This window comes from Aulonocara stuartgranti (assembly GCF_965226115.1).
Source record: "Aulonocara stuartgranti genome assembly, chromosome: 1".
NCBI lineage: Eukaryota > Metazoa > Chordata > Actinopteri > Cichliformes > Cichlidae > Aulonocara > Aulonocara stuartgranti.
The window spans coordinates 3,710,928-3,730,204 of NC_138939.1; the positions used below are offsets into that span (position 1 = coordinate 3,710,928).

General features: G+C 42.7%; 1 protein-coding gene across 3 annotated transcripts in view; it reads left to right on the forward strand.

Moving 5' to 3' along the window:
- The window catches only part of vps13c (vacuolar protein sorting 13 homolog C), a 59,631-nt gene that overhangs the window by 35,006 nt on the left and 5,348 nt on the right, over positions 1-19,277 (forward strand). For all 3 annotated transcript variants that reach the window (XM_082529252.1, XM_082529253.1, XM_082529254.1), the window contains 20 exons: positions 228-332; positions 503-652; positions 767-892; positions 978-1,111; positions 1,396-1,522; positions 2,716-2,951; positions 4,220-4,361; positions 4,476-4,616; positions 4,698-4,779; positions 4,883-4,952; positions 5,130-5,241; positions 5,326-5,439; positions 5,596-5,726; positions 5,858-5,939; positions 13,502-13,615; positions 13,768-13,843; positions 13,952-14,115; positions 14,196-14,241; positions 14,709-14,832; positions 17,779-17,893. In XM_082529252.1, the coding sequence (XP_082385378.1) occupies positions 228-332; positions 503-652; positions 767-892; positions 978-1,111; positions 1,396-1,522; positions 2,716-2,951; positions 4,220-4,361; positions 4,476-4,616; positions 4,698-4,779; positions 4,883-4,952; positions 5,130-5,241; positions 5,326-5,439; positions 5,596-5,726; positions 5,858-5,939; positions 13,502-13,615; positions 13,768-13,843; positions 13,952-14,115; positions 14,196-14,241; positions 14,709-14,832; positions 17,779-17,893 (2,391 nt within the window). The remainder of the gene's footprint in view (positions 1-227; positions 333-502; positions 653-766; positions 893-977; positions 1,112-1,395; positions 1,523-2,715; positions 2,952-4,219; positions 4,362-4,475; positions 4,617-4,697; positions 4,780-4,882; positions 4,953-5,129; positions 5,242-5,325; positions 5,440-5,595; positions 5,727-5,857; positions 5,940-13,501; positions 13,616-13,767; positions 13,844-13,951; positions 14,116-14,195; positions 14,242-14,708; positions 14,833-17,778; positions 17,894-19,277) is intronic.

Genomic DNA, 19,277 nt, shown 5'->3' on the forward strand with positions numbered 1-19,277 from the left:
CAAGTCGTTCAAAGTTTTCACAATCCGAGCCTGTATGCTTTATAAGCTTCCAGGTACGTTTTTTTTATTCCTGTATATTTAGATCTGGTCAGACCTCTATTTTCTGATCACTGCTTCCTTTTTAACTCTTTTATTTTTATTTTTTTTTTTTGACGATAAAAACAAAGCCAGACATTTTCTGTAATATGTAAAATGTTTATTTATTGCACATTGATGTTTTGTATCAGCTCCAGCTTTGCGTCTCCACCAGTTCCTGGTCTGACGGGTTCTCTCTGGACACAGTGGGAAGTTATGGCTGCGTTCGCTGTCCCGCCAACCACATGGACTTCTTGGTAACTCTTTTTCTCTTTTAATCAAACTGTTTAACCTGTTTTGTCTTTCTGAGGATTAGACCAGGCTGGTTGTGGAGCTTTTGAATGTGTCACATTCTTCTCCTGGGTTGATTAAAATGATCATCAGCTGTGAGCTGATCTAGTTTCATGCTTCTTGTCTCTGTGTGCAGGTGGGTGTTAGTATTCAGATGAGCAGTTTTAAACTAACCAGGATCGTCACCATGAGTCCTTTCTACACTCTGGTCAACAAGTCGTCTTATGAACTAGAAGTGGGAGAAGTCAGCAGCCAAACCAAGTGGCACTACATCTCTTCCACCGAGGTGAATGAATTTCTAGTTTTAGAACAGACAGGCTGTAGGGACCTGTCTTCCTTATTGTCACTGCCAAACTCCTTATGTTATTATAATTCTCATAATTCGATTGTTGTGGCGCAGTGTCTCCCTCTGTGGCCGGAGAATGGCTCGGGAAAGTTGTGTGTCCGTGTTGTCGGGTCTGAATCCACCTCCCAATCCTTCTTCTTCAATAAACAGGACAACGGCACCCTGCTAAAAATGGAAATGGTTAGTGTGCATTAGACCAGACACATTGGACGAACTCTCACAGTTTAGTACATTTTGGAGATTTTTAAATGCGTGTATGTTTCAGTGCGGTGGGATCATCGTGGACGTCAACCTCTCCGATCACTCCACCGTCATCAGCTTCAGTGATTATTATGAAGGAGCAGCTCCTGCCCTGCTGGTTAACCACACGCCCTGGGCTACCATCAGCTATAAACAGAGGTCAGAGGTCAACACACTACTACATATATGTTATTTTATAGCCTATCAGAGTTTAAAAGCTGTAACTTTTTCATCTGACACGGTTCACTCTGTCTTAACTTCTGCATTCTTGGAGGTGCTCCAGGTTTTTGGCCACAAAAAAAGCTCTTAAAGGCTTTTTTTGCCTGTTTTCTGTGTTTCTGGTTGTCACTCCATGTCAGTTCCCTGACAAATTTGTATTTCAGTTAATTTTCTCTTTGTGAAACACCTTGGTGGAAACCCAGCTACTTGCCATTTCTTTTCAGCGGCTCATCCGTCTTTCATGCGTTGAAACCCAGCGAGACTCGACGGTTTGCGTGGGACGACCCAACAGGAGTCCGCATGCTTCGTTGGGAATGCCGGGATCATTCAGGAGAGCTGGATCTGCTGAAGGTCAGACTCACACACAATCTCGTATCTGCATTTTTTTTGTAAGAAGACACTGTTGTGTGTCATGGTGAGACAATTCTGGAGGTCGAGCTTTGTTTAGTTGCTATTGAGGTTTGATGAAACGCATATCAAAAGATTTCCCACAGAAAACAGCAGAAACTCTCTGATTAATTAATAGTGGAAGGGCCAGATATTACTATGCCTTTGTGTCTTTGTAACAGCTGAACCTCATCCTCTGAAAAATAATTTTTCAGTTTGTTGTGACCGAAGAAATCTAATGTAACAAACCTGAAAATGTCAAGGACCAAAAATTGGAACCCTGAGGAACCAGAAAAACCATTTATTTCAGCCACTGCTGTTGTACTGAGAAAAATGATCAATTACTTTATATAAAAGATTAGTGTAGATTTATGATCTAAACAATGAGTTTGTATTTTCTAATTAGTTTATTTCATTTTAGCTTTTTGTTTTTAATTCAGTCTAGTTTAGTTGATTTTCAGATTGAGTTTCTCGTTCCAGTTTAGTTTTTATTGTTTGAAAATGTTTAGTTGTAGTTTCATTTTTATTAGTTTCAGTGTTGTTGTTGTTCTTGTTGTTGTAATTATGATTGTTTGGAGAACACACGTCAGAGCCAAGACAGACATCCAGAATCTCAATACATCAATCCTTCATCAGGCAAATAAATTTTTCGGCAAACAACTAAAAACGTAATAGAAGCTCAAACTAGGAAAAAAATAATATTTTTATTTTAATTTGCCAAGTTCGCAAAATCATTTCTTGGTTTAAATTTTTTTAAAGTCTAGTTTTTAATTTAATTTTATGTAACCAAAATGTTTTGTTTTTCGTTTACATTTAGTTGCTTTTACAACCTTAATTATTAATTAATTATTACCTTGATTTTCTGGCCATCAGGAGGCAACCACTCTGGCTACAAGACATCTGATTGTAGAGAAGTCTGGGGAACTGAGGCTTCTTTTACTGATGTAGATCCCCTCTGTACACATATTCCTGATGACTTTTAGCGTCTCTGTTGCTATTTTCACATCCTATTGAATATCTTTAGTTATGGTACTATTACAGTCAAACTGGAGGATATAGCAATAACAATATGCTCCTTGTGTTTGCTTCCCACAAACTTCATGAAACCCAGAATACAAACACATCAGTTTCTTTACAGTCTGTCTGTGTTCATTTAGGATGATTTTGGTCAGTTTTCCTACGACAGCCAGTCTCAGATCCACTGGGCTTCCTTCCTGGACGGACGCCAGCGGGTGCTGATATTTACTGAGGACGTTGGAGTGGTGACAAAGGCTCGTCAGGCTGAGGAGCTTGAACAGTCCGATCAGGAAGTAAAAGTTTTGTTGCAAAACCTTGGATTGTCGCTGATCAACAACAGCAAGCGGCAGGAGATCGCGTACATTGGCATCACCAGGTAAACACTATCACATTACCAGAGCAGTTTACAGCAAAGCAAGGTCACATTTCCAGGCTTCGTCTACAGTGTGAGATTAGCTATTTGCTTTCTTGACTAACACATTTTTATCTTAAAATCAGTCTGTGTTCTCATAAAGAAGAGATTGTAAATGGACTCTTCTTCCTTAAAAATGGGCTAGATGAGTGCCATCTCATTTAGGTCCAGAGGAGCAAAATGCAACCAAGATATGCAGAAAAAATCTTCTACTTTTTTGTTTTAGTTTTATTCACAATGTAACAGCTGCAAGTTTCCTGCTATTTATCCAGATCTGGGTGACAGAGAAAGCATGCCCAGACCTCCCTCTCCACAGCCTCCTCCAGCTGTTCTGAGGGGATAATGAAGCGTTACTGAGTCCTTAGAGAGGCGTAATAACTCCAGCGTGTCCCGGGTCTGTCCCAGGGTCATCTCCCAGCTGGATATGCCTGGACACACCTCACCTTGGAGGCATCCAGGAGGCCTGCTAGTCAGCTGCCTGAACCACTCCCAGCTGACTAAAGTAGCACTGTTGGAGAAGAAATAGCTACTTTTAGCCTCTCCTAAATAACTGAGCTCCTCGCCCATTGGGAGGAAGCTGAATTCTGCTGCCTGTTCTCGTCAGCTTCTGCTTTCTGTGACCAGTTACAGCTTATGAACATAGGTGAGAGTAGGAATAACAAGCAGGACTAGCCAGTATATTTTTATCTACACTTTTAGGTTCAGCTCTCTTTTTACCGCTGCACCTTAGAGCTGTTTATATAGGGTTTAAATTATTTGCAGATGTTAAGCGGTGGATTGCTCCCTCTGGACTGGGATAGCTGTTGACCCAAACACAGGAGTTCAGATATCCTTACAATCCTGGTAATAGGTGACAGGAAAGTGGAGCGTGAGATTGACAGATGGAGAAGGCCAGTAATGTGTCCATTGTACTGGACTGTTGTGGTGAAAAGAGAACTTCTTTATCAGTCAATATACATTCAACCCTCACCTGTGGTCAGGAGGTCTGGGTAGTGACCAAAAGAAGAAGGTTACAGATATGAGTGGGTGAAATGAGCTTCCCACATAGAGAGGCTGCACTTTAGAGGAGCTCTAAGTAGAGCTGCTGCTCCTGCACACGTCTGTTTGTGCAGACCAGCTCCCACTGGAGATGATCATACCCACTGAATCTTGCTTCCTAGCACACCGCTTGGAGCAACATCAACACATAATCACAAGCGTGTTACAGCATTACATGTGTGTTTGTATCACAGCTCAGGTGTTGTTTGGGAAATGAAGCCAAAGAATCGCTGGAAGCCGTTCAATAACAAGAACATCAGCCTGCTGGAGAAAGCCTACCAGAATCAGCTGAGTGGGAAGTCCGCCGGCGGCTGGATCAGACTGGAGAACCTGGAGGTGAGAGGTCAACGTGCACCTGAAACACGCCCACCCCCCAAAAAATACACACACAATTTAAATTTCAATTGTCCACTGAGCTGAGAGGGAAGCTGTGATGTCACTGGCTCTCAGGTGAACCTCAGTGGGGCCACCATGATGATGCGTCAGCCGTTTTCCTGCCAAGTGAGGAGGAACTTCCTGTCTGGGATCCAAGTGGAGTTCAAGCAGTCGGTGCATCAGCGCAGCTTGAGAGCTCAGCTGCACTGGCTGCAGGTAAACACTCACACACCACGATGCATACACACCTGCACAGAAATACACACTCTTGTATGACTGGCATCATTCTGTGTCCAGGTGGACAATCAGCTTCCAGGTGCCATCTTCCCCATCGTCTTCAATCCAGTTCTTCCTCCAAAGTCCATCGCTCTGGACACAGGTGGAGTCTTTTTATTAACTTCTTCATAGCTTCGATCAAACTCTTGATCTGACCGTTCTCACGGTGAGCCGAGCGTCTTTAACTCCGCTCTCTGTCTCCACAGAGCCAAAGCCCTTCATTGACGTGTCCATCATCACCAGGTTCAACCAGCACAGCAACGTCATGCAGTTCAAGTGAGTAAGAACCAGTTCACCTAAAGACCTGCAGGGTGTTTAAAACCACAACCCTGCTGAAGTCCAAATCCTTCGTGTGTGGAAAAAGCCACACTTACTTGTTTTTGAGAGGTAAGCACAGAGATGGGATTAAGGAAAAGATTGTCAGCTTGTCTTGAGCTTGTCTGTGTTCTCCAGGTATTTCATGGCTTTGGTCCAGGAGATGGCAGTAAAAATCGATCAGGGTTTCCTGGGAGCCATTTTGGCTCTGTTCACTCCTGCTGCAGACCCCCAGGCCGACAGCGAGAAGGTAGAGCTGCTTCTAACATGTGAAAAGTGCCAACATGAACCACACACAGAGGGTTCATGCGTTTGAGGTGTGTCTGTGTTTCAGTCTGGGCTGATAGAGCAAGATCTGCAGGGCCTGCAGGCCGAGCTGATGGAGGCGTCGCGGACTGACGCATCTGGTCTCAGCTACTTCGAATACTTCCACATCTCACCCATCAAGGTGAAGACGCACAGTCTGAGCTCTCCTTTTCACTTATATTTAAAAACAGCTTAAATCGTTAAGTCAACCAGATGAATGTTTGGATTCAAAATAAGCCCAGTGTCGTCACTGGGTCAAGGTTGTGTTTCCATCTTGGTGTTCGTGTGTTTGTTTCAGCTCCATCTCAGTCTGTCTCTGGGCTCCAGCGGTGATGACTTGGTTGAGGAGACGGAAGCCATTCAGTCTCTGAACCTGCTGCTGAAAAGCATCGGGGCCACGCTGACCGACGTCGACGACATCATCTTCAAGTGAGACTCTCGCCGCTGCTGCGGCGGCATTAGAGAGATGCGCTGAGGGCCGTAAAGTAGGGGACGGCTGTTTGCTGAGTCTGTCACAGTAAAACTTTCTGTTTGACATTCGTCATGTTTGTGTCCCACAGACTGGCCTTCTTTGAGGTGAAGCACCAGTTTTACAGTAAAGAGAAGCTGACGTGGGTGGCGGCTCGACACTATACTGAACAGGTAAAGTTACAGCCTCCATGTGTGCCATGCTTTATCCAGGTCGTAATTTATCTACAAGCAAACAAAGGTGTAATTAAATGGAGATAAGCCAATCAGATCTGAAGAAGTAACAACTGATGACGATGATTCGGCACTTTTGTGGTTAAAGTCCTATCTCTTAAATGGGACCTTTTGTGTTAAGTTGGGGTCGGCTTCATCCTCTGTGGCCCCTCTGCTTTGGGGTGTGCCACAGCGATCTATTCTTGGGCCGTTATTGTTTTCGTTGTACCTTTTGCCTCTTGGCGAGATTTTCCGGAAACATAAAGTGCCATTCCATCTATACGCAGATGACTGCCAGCTCTACTTACCTTTTAGTCATTCTGATAGTCTCCCAACTGGACCTCTGCTTGACTGCCTTACTGATGTCAAAGCATGGATGGCAAAAAACTTTTTAAATTTTAATGATCGGAAGACAGAAGCGATTTTATTTGGCCCAAATCGTTCTTCTCATACTCTGGATGTTGATCTTGCAGCTTTGACTTCCCAACTAAAGAGTTTGATCACAAATCTCGGAGTTAAAATTGATTCTGCACTTACCTTTGATGACCACGTAAACGGCGTGGTAAAATCAGCATTTTATCACCTCAGACGTTTATCGAAGGTTAAGCCCTTTCTTTCCAAGCGTGACTTGGAAAGTGTTATTCATGCCTTTATTACCTCACGTTTAGATTATTGCAATTCTCTTTTAATAGGGGTTGGGCAGGGCACTTTGTCCAATTGCAATTAGTGCAAAATGCTGCAGCACGATTTTTATCTGGCAGAAGGAAATTTGATCACATCACTCCGATTTTGGCCTCTTTACACTGGCTTCCTATTGAATTTAGGATCCGTTTTAAAGTCCTTTTATTGGTTTTTAAATCTCTAAAATGGTCTGGCACCTGTTTATTTGACAGCCCCACGTCCCCACTCGTTCCCTTCGGTCAGCTGAGCAGTTGCTGCTTTCGGTCCCAAAGTCACGGCTGAAACTTAGAGGAGACCGAGCGTTCTCTGTTGCTACACCGATGCTTTGGAATAACCTTCCTCTCCATATTAGACAGGCTGCATCAGTGCCAGTTTTAAGTCTTTAAAAACCTATTTTTATTCCCTGGCTTTTAACTCTGTGGGTAACTGATATATATATATATATATAGATAGATATATATATATAGATAGATATATATAGATAGATATATATAGATAGATATCTATATAGATAGATATAGATAGATATCTATATAGATAGATATAGATAGATATCTATAGAGATAGATATAGATAGATATCTATAGAGATAGATATCTATAGAGATATATAGATATATCTAGAGATATATAGATATATCTAGAGATATATAGATATCTATATAGATATATAGATATATCTATAGATATATAGATATATCTATAGATAGATCTATAGATATATAGATAGATCTCTCTAGATGATAGATATCTAGAGATAGATATCTCTAGATATATCTATATCTCAGGGGTGCAACGATACACAAAATTCACGGTTCGGTTCGATACTTTGGTGTCACGGTTCGATATTTTTTCGATACAGAAAAAATGTTCATGCCTTTTTAATTTGTCATTTATTAAAATTATAAATATATATTTTAACTCAAAAGTACAGTTTTTAAATTTAATGTTGCTGAAACAAAAGTAATTTAAAAAAATAATCTATCTCAGGGCTCTCAAAATTTCAAAATCCCTGGTAGCCCTTCGGGCAGGGACTCTTCAGTTTTTGGTAGCCCAAAATAAATGTAAGTAGTCCAAATAAAAAAAGAGAGCAATTTTTTGATTGATGTTTTGTTTCCTGTTTTGTTTCCTTTACAATATTATACATTAAAGTATAATATTGTAAACGAAACAAAACATTAATCAAAAAATTGTTGAAAAACAAATTACAACATTGTATAAAAATTACAATCATCAACTCAAATATTTGGTTCTAATTGAACAGAAATTTCTATGAACTTGTAAGAACTGTGTAGGACATGAATCAGTCTGTGTCAGATCCTGAATTTGAAATTTCCACTGAAGTCAGGGGTAAGAGACAAGTGGAACCAAGATCGAGGCCATTTGCTTTTTGAAGTTTGCAAAGACTGCTAAATTGTGCCAGTGGTAGTTCACTCTTTGCAATATAGTACGCTGTTCTAAACAGATTTTCAGGTTTATTTTTAGTCTGTTATTTGCAATTGGTGTTTGTTCTGGGAAAGATAATGCAGACTGAGCAATAATGCGTTTCTTGCATTTCTCATGGGTTCTAATGGGGGCCTTTCTTCAAATGACTGGTCCCAGTAACAAAGGCGCTTGTCGACTCAGAAATCGAGAGAAAACCAACAACACACCCGGCAGAACATTATGTTATTTACACGGGTGCACATCCGCATGTGCGCATTCACTGTCAAAATAAAAGACGCGCACCAGATAAGAAGTTGCAACGCGCGTTTGCGTCCATATAAAAAGCAGTGTTTTTGTCCTAGAGTGGGATTTTCACGGCACATTCCGCACCACATCTCTGTGCGTTCATCATTTGTTTGAAGCCAGCTCATCTCCTGCAACCACTTTTCCGAGAATACGCGCTTTTTTTGTGGTTCGGACTCCTTCTGACATTTGTTTGGAGGTGGAGGAACATCACAGTAATTGCTCAAAGGAGCTTCTTCGACATCTTTAAGAGTTTTAAACAAATGTCTGTCCTCCTCCAGAAAATCTTATGTATGCAAACACGCGTTGCAACTTCATATCTTGTGCACGTTTTTTTTTTTTTTTTTTGACAGTGAATGCGCACCTGCGGACCACTTATGTGCAGCCCTGGTTATTTAGCTCGTCATATTGCAGCCACAGAAATTCTTTTGTCCATGAAACCATAAAGCTGCACTTTCTTTTTGCCTTATAGTCTGATTTGTACGGTGGCTGGTGGTAAGCTTTTCTTTGGCTGTCACTTCGTCACCCTGACCTGTCTTATTTGGCTCAGCAGAACTAAAATATATATCCTGCTGCTTTTACACACGCACACATAACGGTCAACGATTCTCTGCGCGATCAACCTCTCACATGTTTAAGCTTGCTGCGGGAGATTTCACTTGTCATGTTTGCATAGTAAGCTAACGATTGATAAGACGATGTCAGAGGAATTGGTGCACAAATTATCATCACTCACAGATCAGTGCTGTCGCTCTCTATACACAGTTCACGCAATTGCAAAGTGAAAGCAAAAAACAAGCGCAAATTCAAACGAGATTTCAATATGTCACATATTGACAGTGGCTCACCGATGCCAATGACATAATTACCCAGCTACATTTCCGAAAGAATGCAAAAGCATTGACATATATTTTTCCTTCCTACAATAGCCCGACGGGCAGGGCAGAGATAGATTTTGGTAGCCTGACTGGGGTTGCAAAATCGCTAGCCCGACATCCCGGGGCTAGCGATTTTGCGAGCCCTGTATCTGATTGAGGAATCACTCATCTTTGGAAAAGAGAGTTTATTACAGAGAAATGGCTCTTTCCAAAATAAAAGCTATACTATACGCTTCTTCTGGGCTATATTCTCAGCAGCATATTGTAGCGGGTCAGGGCTGTTTGTACAGTTATGTTTTGTTTATGTTGCCATAGTGACGGGTGACGCCCTCTCGCTGCGACGGTGTGTCCTTCCGGGGTCAGAGGGCGCCCTGTGTGTTGTTGTTGTTGTTGCTGTGCGGTTGCCGCGCTGAGCAGTTAGCTAGCGGCAGTGTTCTTCTGCAGATGTCAATAAACAGCTGTGCTCCCTGGCTAGCTCACGGGAAGCAAGACCAAACGACACCTCCGTCTCCTCCTTGTCTGAGCTCGCCACATTGGTGTCAGAAGTGGGATGATGGTGGCACCCCATGTTCTGACCCGAGTGACTTTTCCCCCGCTGGTCGTGACCGGCCGGTGCGCCAAAAGAAGGCACCTGGACATTTGCAGGACTTTGTGTGGGGTAATGGGGTCGTCGGGGACGACTGACCCCTTAGGTGGGGGCTATGTAGCGGGTCAGGGCTGTTCTGTTTGTACAGTTATGTTTTGTTTATGTTGCCATAGTGACAGGTGACGCCCTCTCGCTGCGACGGTGTGTCCTTCCGGGGTCAGAGGGCGCCCTGTGTGGTGTTGTTGTTGTTGCTGTGCGGTTGCCGGGCTGAGCAGCTTCCTGGCTAGCTCACGGGAAGCAAGACCAAATGACACCTCCGTCTCCTCCTTGTCTGAGCTGTCTGTGTGGAGCGCTCAGTGGATCTGCGCTCCACAGTGCAGCCTAGGCGGAGTAGTCGAACGCAGATTCACTGAGCGCTCAACACAGACAGCATCGTCAGAAGGAAGAGCGCAGGGCAAGCTAGCGAGACAGAAGTTAAGCTCTCCTTGCAACATGGCAAATTGAACCTCCCCCACCCTCATTCAGATCTGGCGTTTGGAATTATTTTGGTTTTCATGTGACATATGACCCTGAAGGTAAGCGCGTCATGGACAAAAGTAAAACAGTATGTTGGATGTGCCACGCAATGCTCAATTACATGGGTGGGAACTAGTGTGTTAGCGCAGTTAGCTCGTTAAGCACAGGCGATCAGGGGTAGCTCGTTAACGGAGATTTGCCGTGTTGTGGCGTTAATGTCATTTCAACGAGATTAACGCTGACAGCACTAGTGGGAACACAACGAATATGACTGCACGTTTACGCTGACATCATCCTAGTGCAAAGACAAGTGGAAGCAGACAAAAACAACAAGCATGCTACAAACTTTACTCGAGTCATTTAGACAGCCGTTAGCACAGGATTCTCCTTATGGGGACCTGATATGTTTAATATTGTGGCGAGCTCAGACAAGGAGGAGACGGAGGTGTCGTTTGGTCTTGCTTCCCGTGAGCTAGCCAGGGAGCACAGCCGTTTATTGACATCTGCAGAAGAACACTGCAGCTAGCTAACTGCTCAGCGCGGCAGCCGCACAGCAACAACAACAACACCAACACACAGGGCGCCCTCTGACCCCGGAAGGACACACCGTCGCAGCGAGAGGGCGTCACCTGTCACTATGGCAACATAAACAAAACATAACTGTACAAACAGCCCTGACCCGCTACAATATGCTGCTGAGAATATAGCCCAGAAGAAGCGTATAGTATAGCTTTTATTTTGGAAAGAGCCATTTCTCTGTAATAAACTCTCTTTTCCAAAGATGAGTGATTCCTCAATCAGATACAGGGCTTGCAATATCACTAGCCCGACGTCCTGGGGCTAGCGATTTTTCCAGTCGGGCTACCAAAATCTATCTCTGCCCTGCCCGTCGGGCTGTTGTAGGAAGGAAAAATATATGTCAATGCTTTTGCATTCTTTCGGAAATGTAGCTGGGTAATTATGTCATTGGCATCGGTGAGCCACTGTCAATATGTGACATATTGAAATCTCGTTTGAATTTGCGCTTGTTTTTTGCTTTCACTTTGCAATTGCGTGAACTGTGTATAGAGAGCGACAGCACTGATCTGTGAGTGATGATAATTTGTGCACCAATTCCTCTGACATCGTCTTATCAATCGTTAGCTTACTATGCAAACATGACAAGTGAAATCTCCCGCAGCAAGCTTAAACATGTGAGAGGTTGATCGCGCAGAGAATCGTTGACCGTTATGTGTGCGTGTGTAAAAGCAGCAGGATATATATTTTAGTTCTGCTGAGCCAAATAAGACAGGTCAGGGTGACGAAGTGACAGCCAAAGAAAAGCTTACCACCAGCCACCGTACAAATCAGACTATAAGGCAAAAAGAAAGTGCAGCTTTATGGTTTCATGGACAAAAGAATTTCTGTGGCTGCAATATGACGAGCTAAATAACCAGGGCTGCACATAAGTGGTCCGCAGGTGCGCATTCACTGTCAAAAAAAAAAAAAAAAAAACGTGCACAAGATATGAAGTTGCAACGCGTGTTTGCATACATAAGATTTTCTGGAGGAGGACAGACATTTGTTTAAAACTCTTAAAGATGTCGAAGAAGCTCCTTTGAGCAATTACTGTGATGTTCCTCCACCTCCAAACAAATGTCAGAAGGAGTCCGAACCACAAAAAAAGCGCGTATTCTCGGAAAAGTGGTTGCAGGAGATGAGCTGGCTTCAAACAAATGATGAACGCACAGAGATGTGGTGCGGAATGTGCCGTGAAAATCCCACTCTAGGACAAAAACACTGCTTTTTATATGGACGCAAACGCGCGTTGCAACTTCTTATCTGGTGCGCGTCTTTTATTTTGACAGTGAATGCGCACATGCGGATGTGCACCCGTGTAAATAACATAATGTTCTGCCGGGTGTGTTGTTGGTTTTCTCTCGATTTCTGAGTCGACAAGCGCCTTTGTTACTGGGACCAGTCATTTGAAGAAAGGCCCCCATTAGAACCCATGAGAAATGCAAGAAACGCATTATTGCTCAGTCTGCATTATCTTTCCCAGAACAAACACCAATTGCAAATAACAGACTAAAAATAAACCTGAAAATCTGTTTAGAACAGCGTACTATATTGCAAAGAGTGAACTACCACTGGCACAATTTAGCAGTCTTTGCAAACTTCAAAAAGCAAATGGCCTCGATCTTGGTTCCACTTGTCTCTTACCCCTGACTTCAGTGGAAATTTCAAATTCAGGATCTGACACAGACTGATTCATGTCCTACACAGTTCTTACAAGTTCATAGAAATTTCTGTTCAATTAGAACCAAATATTTGAGTTGATGATTGTAATTTTTATACAATGTTGTAATTTGTTTTTCAACAATTTTTTGATTAATGTTTTGTTTCGTTTACAATATTATACTTTAATGTATAATATTGTAAAGGAAACAAAACATCAATCAAAAAATTGCTCTCTTTTTTTATTTGGACTACTTACATTTATTTTGGGCTACCAAAAACTGAAGAGTCCCTGCCCGAAGGGCTACCAGGGATTTTGAAATTTTGAGAGCCCTGAGATAGATTATTTTTTTAAATTACTTTTGTTTCAGCAACATTAAATTTAAAAACTGTACTTTTGAGTTAAAATATATATTTATAATTTTAATAAATGACAAATTAAAAAGGCATGAACATTTTTTCTGTATCGAAAAAATATCGAACCGTGACACCAAAGTATCGAACCGAACCGTGAATTTTGTGTATCGTTGCACCCCTGTCTGGTTTTATTACTATGTGCATATTAGTATTGTACAGCACTTTGGTCTACCAGGTGTGTTTTTAAAGTGCTATATAAATAAATAAATGATGATGATGATGAACATTTAACAAATTTGATCACGTGGACATTAGTATTAAACCTGTGTTAAATTCTGAAAGCGTCTCTGCAGAAGCAAAAGGCAGATAATCTGTGTTTTTACCCCTCAGCTGTAAAAGGTTGACGGGCATCTAACTTTGGGAATGCGATAACTTGAGAACGAAGCAACGTAGGATTTTCAAATTGATGCCATAGGTGTATCTACAACGAGGCTGGGGGGCACCATTGGTCGTATTTTAAAATCTCAAGAAAGAAAACCTGGTGTCTTTCTCTGCCTGCAGTTCCTGAAGCAGATGTATGTTCTGGTTCTGGGTCTGGACGTGCTGGGAAATCCATTTGGACTGATCCGAGGTCTGTCTGAGGGGGTGGAGGCCTTCTTCTACGAGCCCTTCCAGGTAACTCATCCTGAACTACACGACGACGTAATCGACTTTTTTCTGATAGTTACCAGGAAAGATTCTGATGTCAGTCTTATTTTTGGATCATGAGCTGAGAAACTGACAGGCAGGAGAATCCAGATGAAATAAAAGTGGTTTGTGTTTGTCAGGGAGCCGTTCAGGGTCCGGAGGAGTTTGCTGAAGGTTTTGTGATCGGTGTCCGCAGCCTGTTGGGCCACACAGTCGGTAAGAAAGCCAGAGGCATGATGGATGCGCAGTGACTGATTTAATGCCAACCAGGACAGATGATGACCACTGCGATCAGTATTATTAGCGAGCTGATTCCTCGTGCAGGTGGCGCCGCAGGCATGGTTTCCAAGATCACGGGATCGGTTGGTAAAGGTCTGGCAGCCATCACTATGGATAAAGAGTACCAACAGAAGCGACGTGAGGAGATGAACCGACCACCCAAAGACTTTGGAGAAAGTCTGGCTAAAGGAGGAAAAGGACTGCTGAAGGTACAGAGTGACAGAGTTCAGAGGTTTGTGTGTCCTGATGTGAGCCCGATGCAGTTCAGTAACAGTTCTTGTTTCTGCAGGGAGTCGTGGGCGGAGTAACCGGCATCGTCACCAAACCTGTGGAGGGTACGTGCTCCTCTGCCGTGAAACCCACACTGCTGCTGCAAACACTCAGTTTGGGGGTGAAGGGAAAAGAAGAGAGCAGAGAGACTTTGCTTGATGGAGACAGACAAAATGTTACCATGAATGTTGAACCCAGCTTTATCCAGTGTGCCCATATGTCTTCTATAAATATATGCAAATTGGTGCAAATCTACAGCAGATACGAACTTTGAGCTTTCGCATAGTGACGTTTACTAGTTACATTTTGACCATATTCACCTGTAGAGTCTCCATCTGAAGGAAAACAGAAACATGTTCTTTGCAGCAGAGTGCAGTACACTACTGTGAGTGATGATGAAATTCAACACCCAGACTAACCTGAATTAGATTAGATCCCCTTTCTGTCAGAGAAATGCAAGAAAACCCAAAACTGCAAATGTAGACTCTGGAGCTGCAGAGGATCAGAGCAGTTACTCTGTCTTTCTCTGTAGGAGCGAAGAAGGAGGGAGCAGCGGGTTTCTTTAAGGGGATCGGTAAAGGTCTGGTGGGGGTGGTGGCTCGGCCGACAGGCGGCATCGTGGACATGGCCAGCAGCACCTTCCAGGGCATCCAGAGGTATTTGCTTCAAGCTTTCGTCCGTGTCCAGTTTTTATTTTCACTCTTCAGTCTGTCAGTGACTCTGTTTATTCGTACTTTGTCTCCAGTATTTTGCAGACTGAAGAACTTCCTGTGTTTTCTGTGTGCTTCTTAATGTGTTGTTTGTCTGCTCACTAATTTCTGCTTTTGTTTTCTGTCTCGTGTCGTTGTTGCCGGGAGTTTTGTTCATTGGTTTCTTGCTGTTTTGGTGTGTGAGTATTTCACATGAAGCATGTTAAAGCCGAACTCTTTAATCGCTGCCTGAGAGCTGAACTGTAGATCTGTTACAGAGGTTCAGGACTAGTTTTCCCCTTTTTAAATGTTTGGGTAGCATTCATTGTTGCACCAGATAAAACCTGATCAGACCTGATGAAGCAGTAGTGAGGGGGTCGAGCTTTAACCTGCGGCACTTTGACGTTTGCATGTTGACTGTTGCGGCAGATGGACGGTAAGTCGCTGCATCGTGTCAAGAGTTTAAACTGATTCATGCTCATCATGTCACCCACCATCAGTCTGCCTCTGCTGCCCCTTCCCCTTTCTTAAACCCACCAGCTCGTGGCAGCATTGTGATTCAGAAAGCCACACCCCCGAGGAGAGTCACAGGTCCTGCTTGTAAAGAGATCCGAAGTGCTTCATGCATTTACATCGTGAAAATTGAAAACATTTGTCTGCTTGGTCCTCGCAGTTTCCCTTCCGTTGTTTCCCACACGTAGACTTAACCTTAGCAGGTCACCCTGTGTCAACAACCAGCCAGTGTGGCGACTCTTTTTAGCATTTGTTCTGTCTTCGTCCCTCCACAGTCTATTTCACACCCTCATCCCTATTTTCAGGTCCCAGGTTTGAATCCACTGTCTGGGCTGTCTGCATGGGTCCTCCAGTCGTGCAGACATGCAGTTATTGGGCTTAGGGTGATTCTAAATTGCCGACCTCCCTGTGGGTTTGGCTGTCCAGCATTGCGGCAACACGATGATGGATTTAGAGTTAATCGACAGGATGAGAGGCAGCTGATCAGTTATTTATTTGTCACTCATAAAATATGTGTAGATACATTTATTGATTCATTAAGAGGCCGTGTGGACAAACCCATCTCTGCTAATCTATGGGAAACACTGTGTTCACGTCCTGCTGACGTTTCTGCAGGTATATAACCGAGGACAGATGAGTTTCTGTATGCACTTACCTTAATCTCACCACTGAGTACTTTAAAGTCTGCAGTAACCTCTGTTGTCCCACCTGCCAGTGAATCTCAAAGCATCACCTGGTCTCTCCTCAGGGATTGGCTGACTGAATGGTCACATGGTTCTTCCAGCCTGAGTTTGGCACCTTGGTTCATACTGATTGTGTAAAGAAACACTAACAGCCACGGTGTTGGTTTGTTTGAGGTGACGCTCGCACTAAAAACAGCTTTGAGCTGCATCAAAGAGAAAACTGCACTGCAAAGTTCAAAGTACTGCTAAATATTTTTAAATACTAGTTGATTATTTCCATCTACATAGTACATTCTGAACATGTTAGGCGATGGTTCAGATTTAAAATATACGTGGCAGTAATTATAGATACTAGGAAGCAGGTGACAAATAATAATATCAAGTGTCTCATGAAGGTTCTGGGCCAGCGCTCTACCGGAGGGATGCAAATCATTCTTACTAAAGACATTCCCCTATTTGGATATCAACATCTGTCTTCTATATGCTCTTCTATCAGGACAGAGATATTTGGGATAAAGGTAGAACAACTCTGTGTACATCAGCAGTGACCTTTGCGTTTTGTCTTTAACTAGTCTTTTGTCCACACATTTAAGTAGAAAGAAATACTTTGAAATGCCCAAAACATTTCCCAGGAACCTTATCAACCTTCATCCTCCTCCCCCTCCTCCGTATGGAGGACACATCTGTCCTGTGACACGTCAGTCGGTTCATGATAACCTGTTGAATGTTACCGTTTCACGCTGTCACTGTAGAGGTCACCAAAGGTGAGATATCGCACCTGACGGAAGCTTCTCGCAGCATCGTGCGCATTAGAAATGAACCTGCTTCACTCTGAATGCGCTTCAGGGTTGAACTGCAACCTCGTTTCCAAAAAGGTTAGGACAAATATGAAGTTAAAGGAAAACATTTAAAATCTTTATTTGACTGAAAATGGATCAAAAAGACAACACTGAGTGTAATCAGTGGTACAAAATGACAGATAGATGCAGTAGTTTCTACAATTTAGAGAAAAAGTACTTCTTAAAGAATGAATTTAACAACATTAGAAGATCCACAGAATCCATAATTCTCTGTTCATAAACAGCCACTGGAAATATACACACAGGAGGCTCTGCTGAATAAGTGAAATAGAAAATTGTTTGGCTTCCAAAAGCACAGCAAGTGTTGGTAGAAGAATGAGTGACTCTTTACCGCCTCAAAGTCTGTGGCAGGTTTCAAACTGACCTGGTGTGCATCAGACGAGGGTGAGGTCTCTGCCCGTGCAGCAGCTCTTGGAACAATCTGGAAACAAGCCCTAGCTTTATTAATAGTGACATAATTCGTCACTACGGGGACAGAGTTAACATTAAACGCGTCCATTTAGCTTTCAAGAACTGAGAAAAATGTTTGTTTCAATATTTGATCTCTTACCTTTAAGATATTTTCAGTTAAATACAGACTTTAAATGGTTTGCAGATGACTGTTCTGTTTTGCTGTACATTTTGCACAGTGCACCAACATTTTTGGAAACGGGGTTGTAGCAGATCCAACTCTCAGGGCTCATTTTGTAGAAACGACTAGTCAGCATGCCGACTGATGATGCTTCAACTTCACTTCCACCATATGAAGTTATTAAGCTTCAGCAGGAAGGCACAGAAATGAGTCTGTTTCAGTTTCTGTAGCACTAGAATAATTTTTCAAGTGCATCTCTGTTTTCCCGCGTGTGTTGTGATTTCAGGGCGGCCGAGGCGACAGAGGAAGTGACCAAGCTACGGCCGGTGCGTCTGATCAGGGAGGATGGGATCATCAGGCCGTATGACCTGACCGAGTCGCAGGGATTCGACCTTTTCCAGGTTCGATCGCTTTGACCGTTTTGCTCCATAATGACCCGATGTTGCTTGCTGAGAGGAAGCAGGTGTGGTCTTCTGCTGTTAAAAACAAAAACAGTTCTGCCCCAAAACCAATCAGCAGATAAAAATCCAAAACAGCAGCAGCTCTGAACACACACTCCGGATATTTATGAATTAAAAACAAGCTGAGCCAAAACACACATTCACTGTGAACACAGTCTACACCCAGCAATCAGGCAGACATCAGAAAGCAGGAGAAACGAGATATGAGGAATCAGATCTCAGCTGCTGGAAAACACACCAGAAAAACTTTATTCTGGAGCTGCTAATATATTGTGTGTCTGTGCTTCTAACCCCTTTTTTTTCTTTCTTTTTTGTTTTTCTTCTTGTGTTGGTGCCACATGCAGCCTGAGGAGGAATAATCGTGTTCGTTTGGGCGGATCAACTTATCAATCAAGTGCTTTGAAAGACTATAATCCTGTCTATGACTAATAAAATGTTTATGGTTCAATTCCTCATCCTATAATATTCTATAATAGTCTATATTATTGTTATATCCACATTGATTCTGGATATTGAGATGATTCAGGTTTCTATGCATGCCAAAACTAATCTCTCTTCTCATACCTCAAACATTTCTACACTCAGCTCTCAGTTTATTACTTTTTCTACACAAAACATTTCTGCTTTTAGTTTTTTATTTCTGTTTATAAACAATAGTTTTTAAATGACCCTTTTTGTTTATAGCCATTTATTACATATTGTTTATTCAGACAAGACTAGCAGGTGGTGAAATTATTTTGCTATAAAGCTGAGATACATGTCCGTGTAGAGCTTACCGATATTTTTGTATCGTTCTGTAGCGTCAGCTTTAAATTCATTCTGAACTTGTATATGAACACTTGCTGTTTAATATTTGTGTCTTTGTGATGATGTACTCTTTGTACGACTCAGTCTGCATGACCTCTGTTGTGTCTGCACTAACGTCACCTCTGAGTGTTTGTCAGCTGAGTGCGTGTCGCTGTCTGTAAGATTTGTGTTTAATAAAAATTCTTACTCACACCTTTCTTTTTCCAAATGCAGGGCTTGGTGGGAGGGGGCGGGGCTGTCGCCTTTACTGTCAGCATGTGGTTAGAAGAGTAACGACTCACTAACACGTGCTTTCACAGAATCACGCTATCACACACTCTGGTTCCGATCCTTCTTTTGAAGTAGGTCAGATTTCTCTCAGAGGGCGTGTTTGGTTTGCGTATACGTCTTTTAGTGTGCTTGGCAACATGTTAGCATCCTCGGCCATATAGAAGTGTGTGTGTGTATAGCTCCTCTGATACGTCCACAGTTTCCTCTCTCTTCTTCTGGTGGTGGGTTTGCTTCACTGGTTAATTAG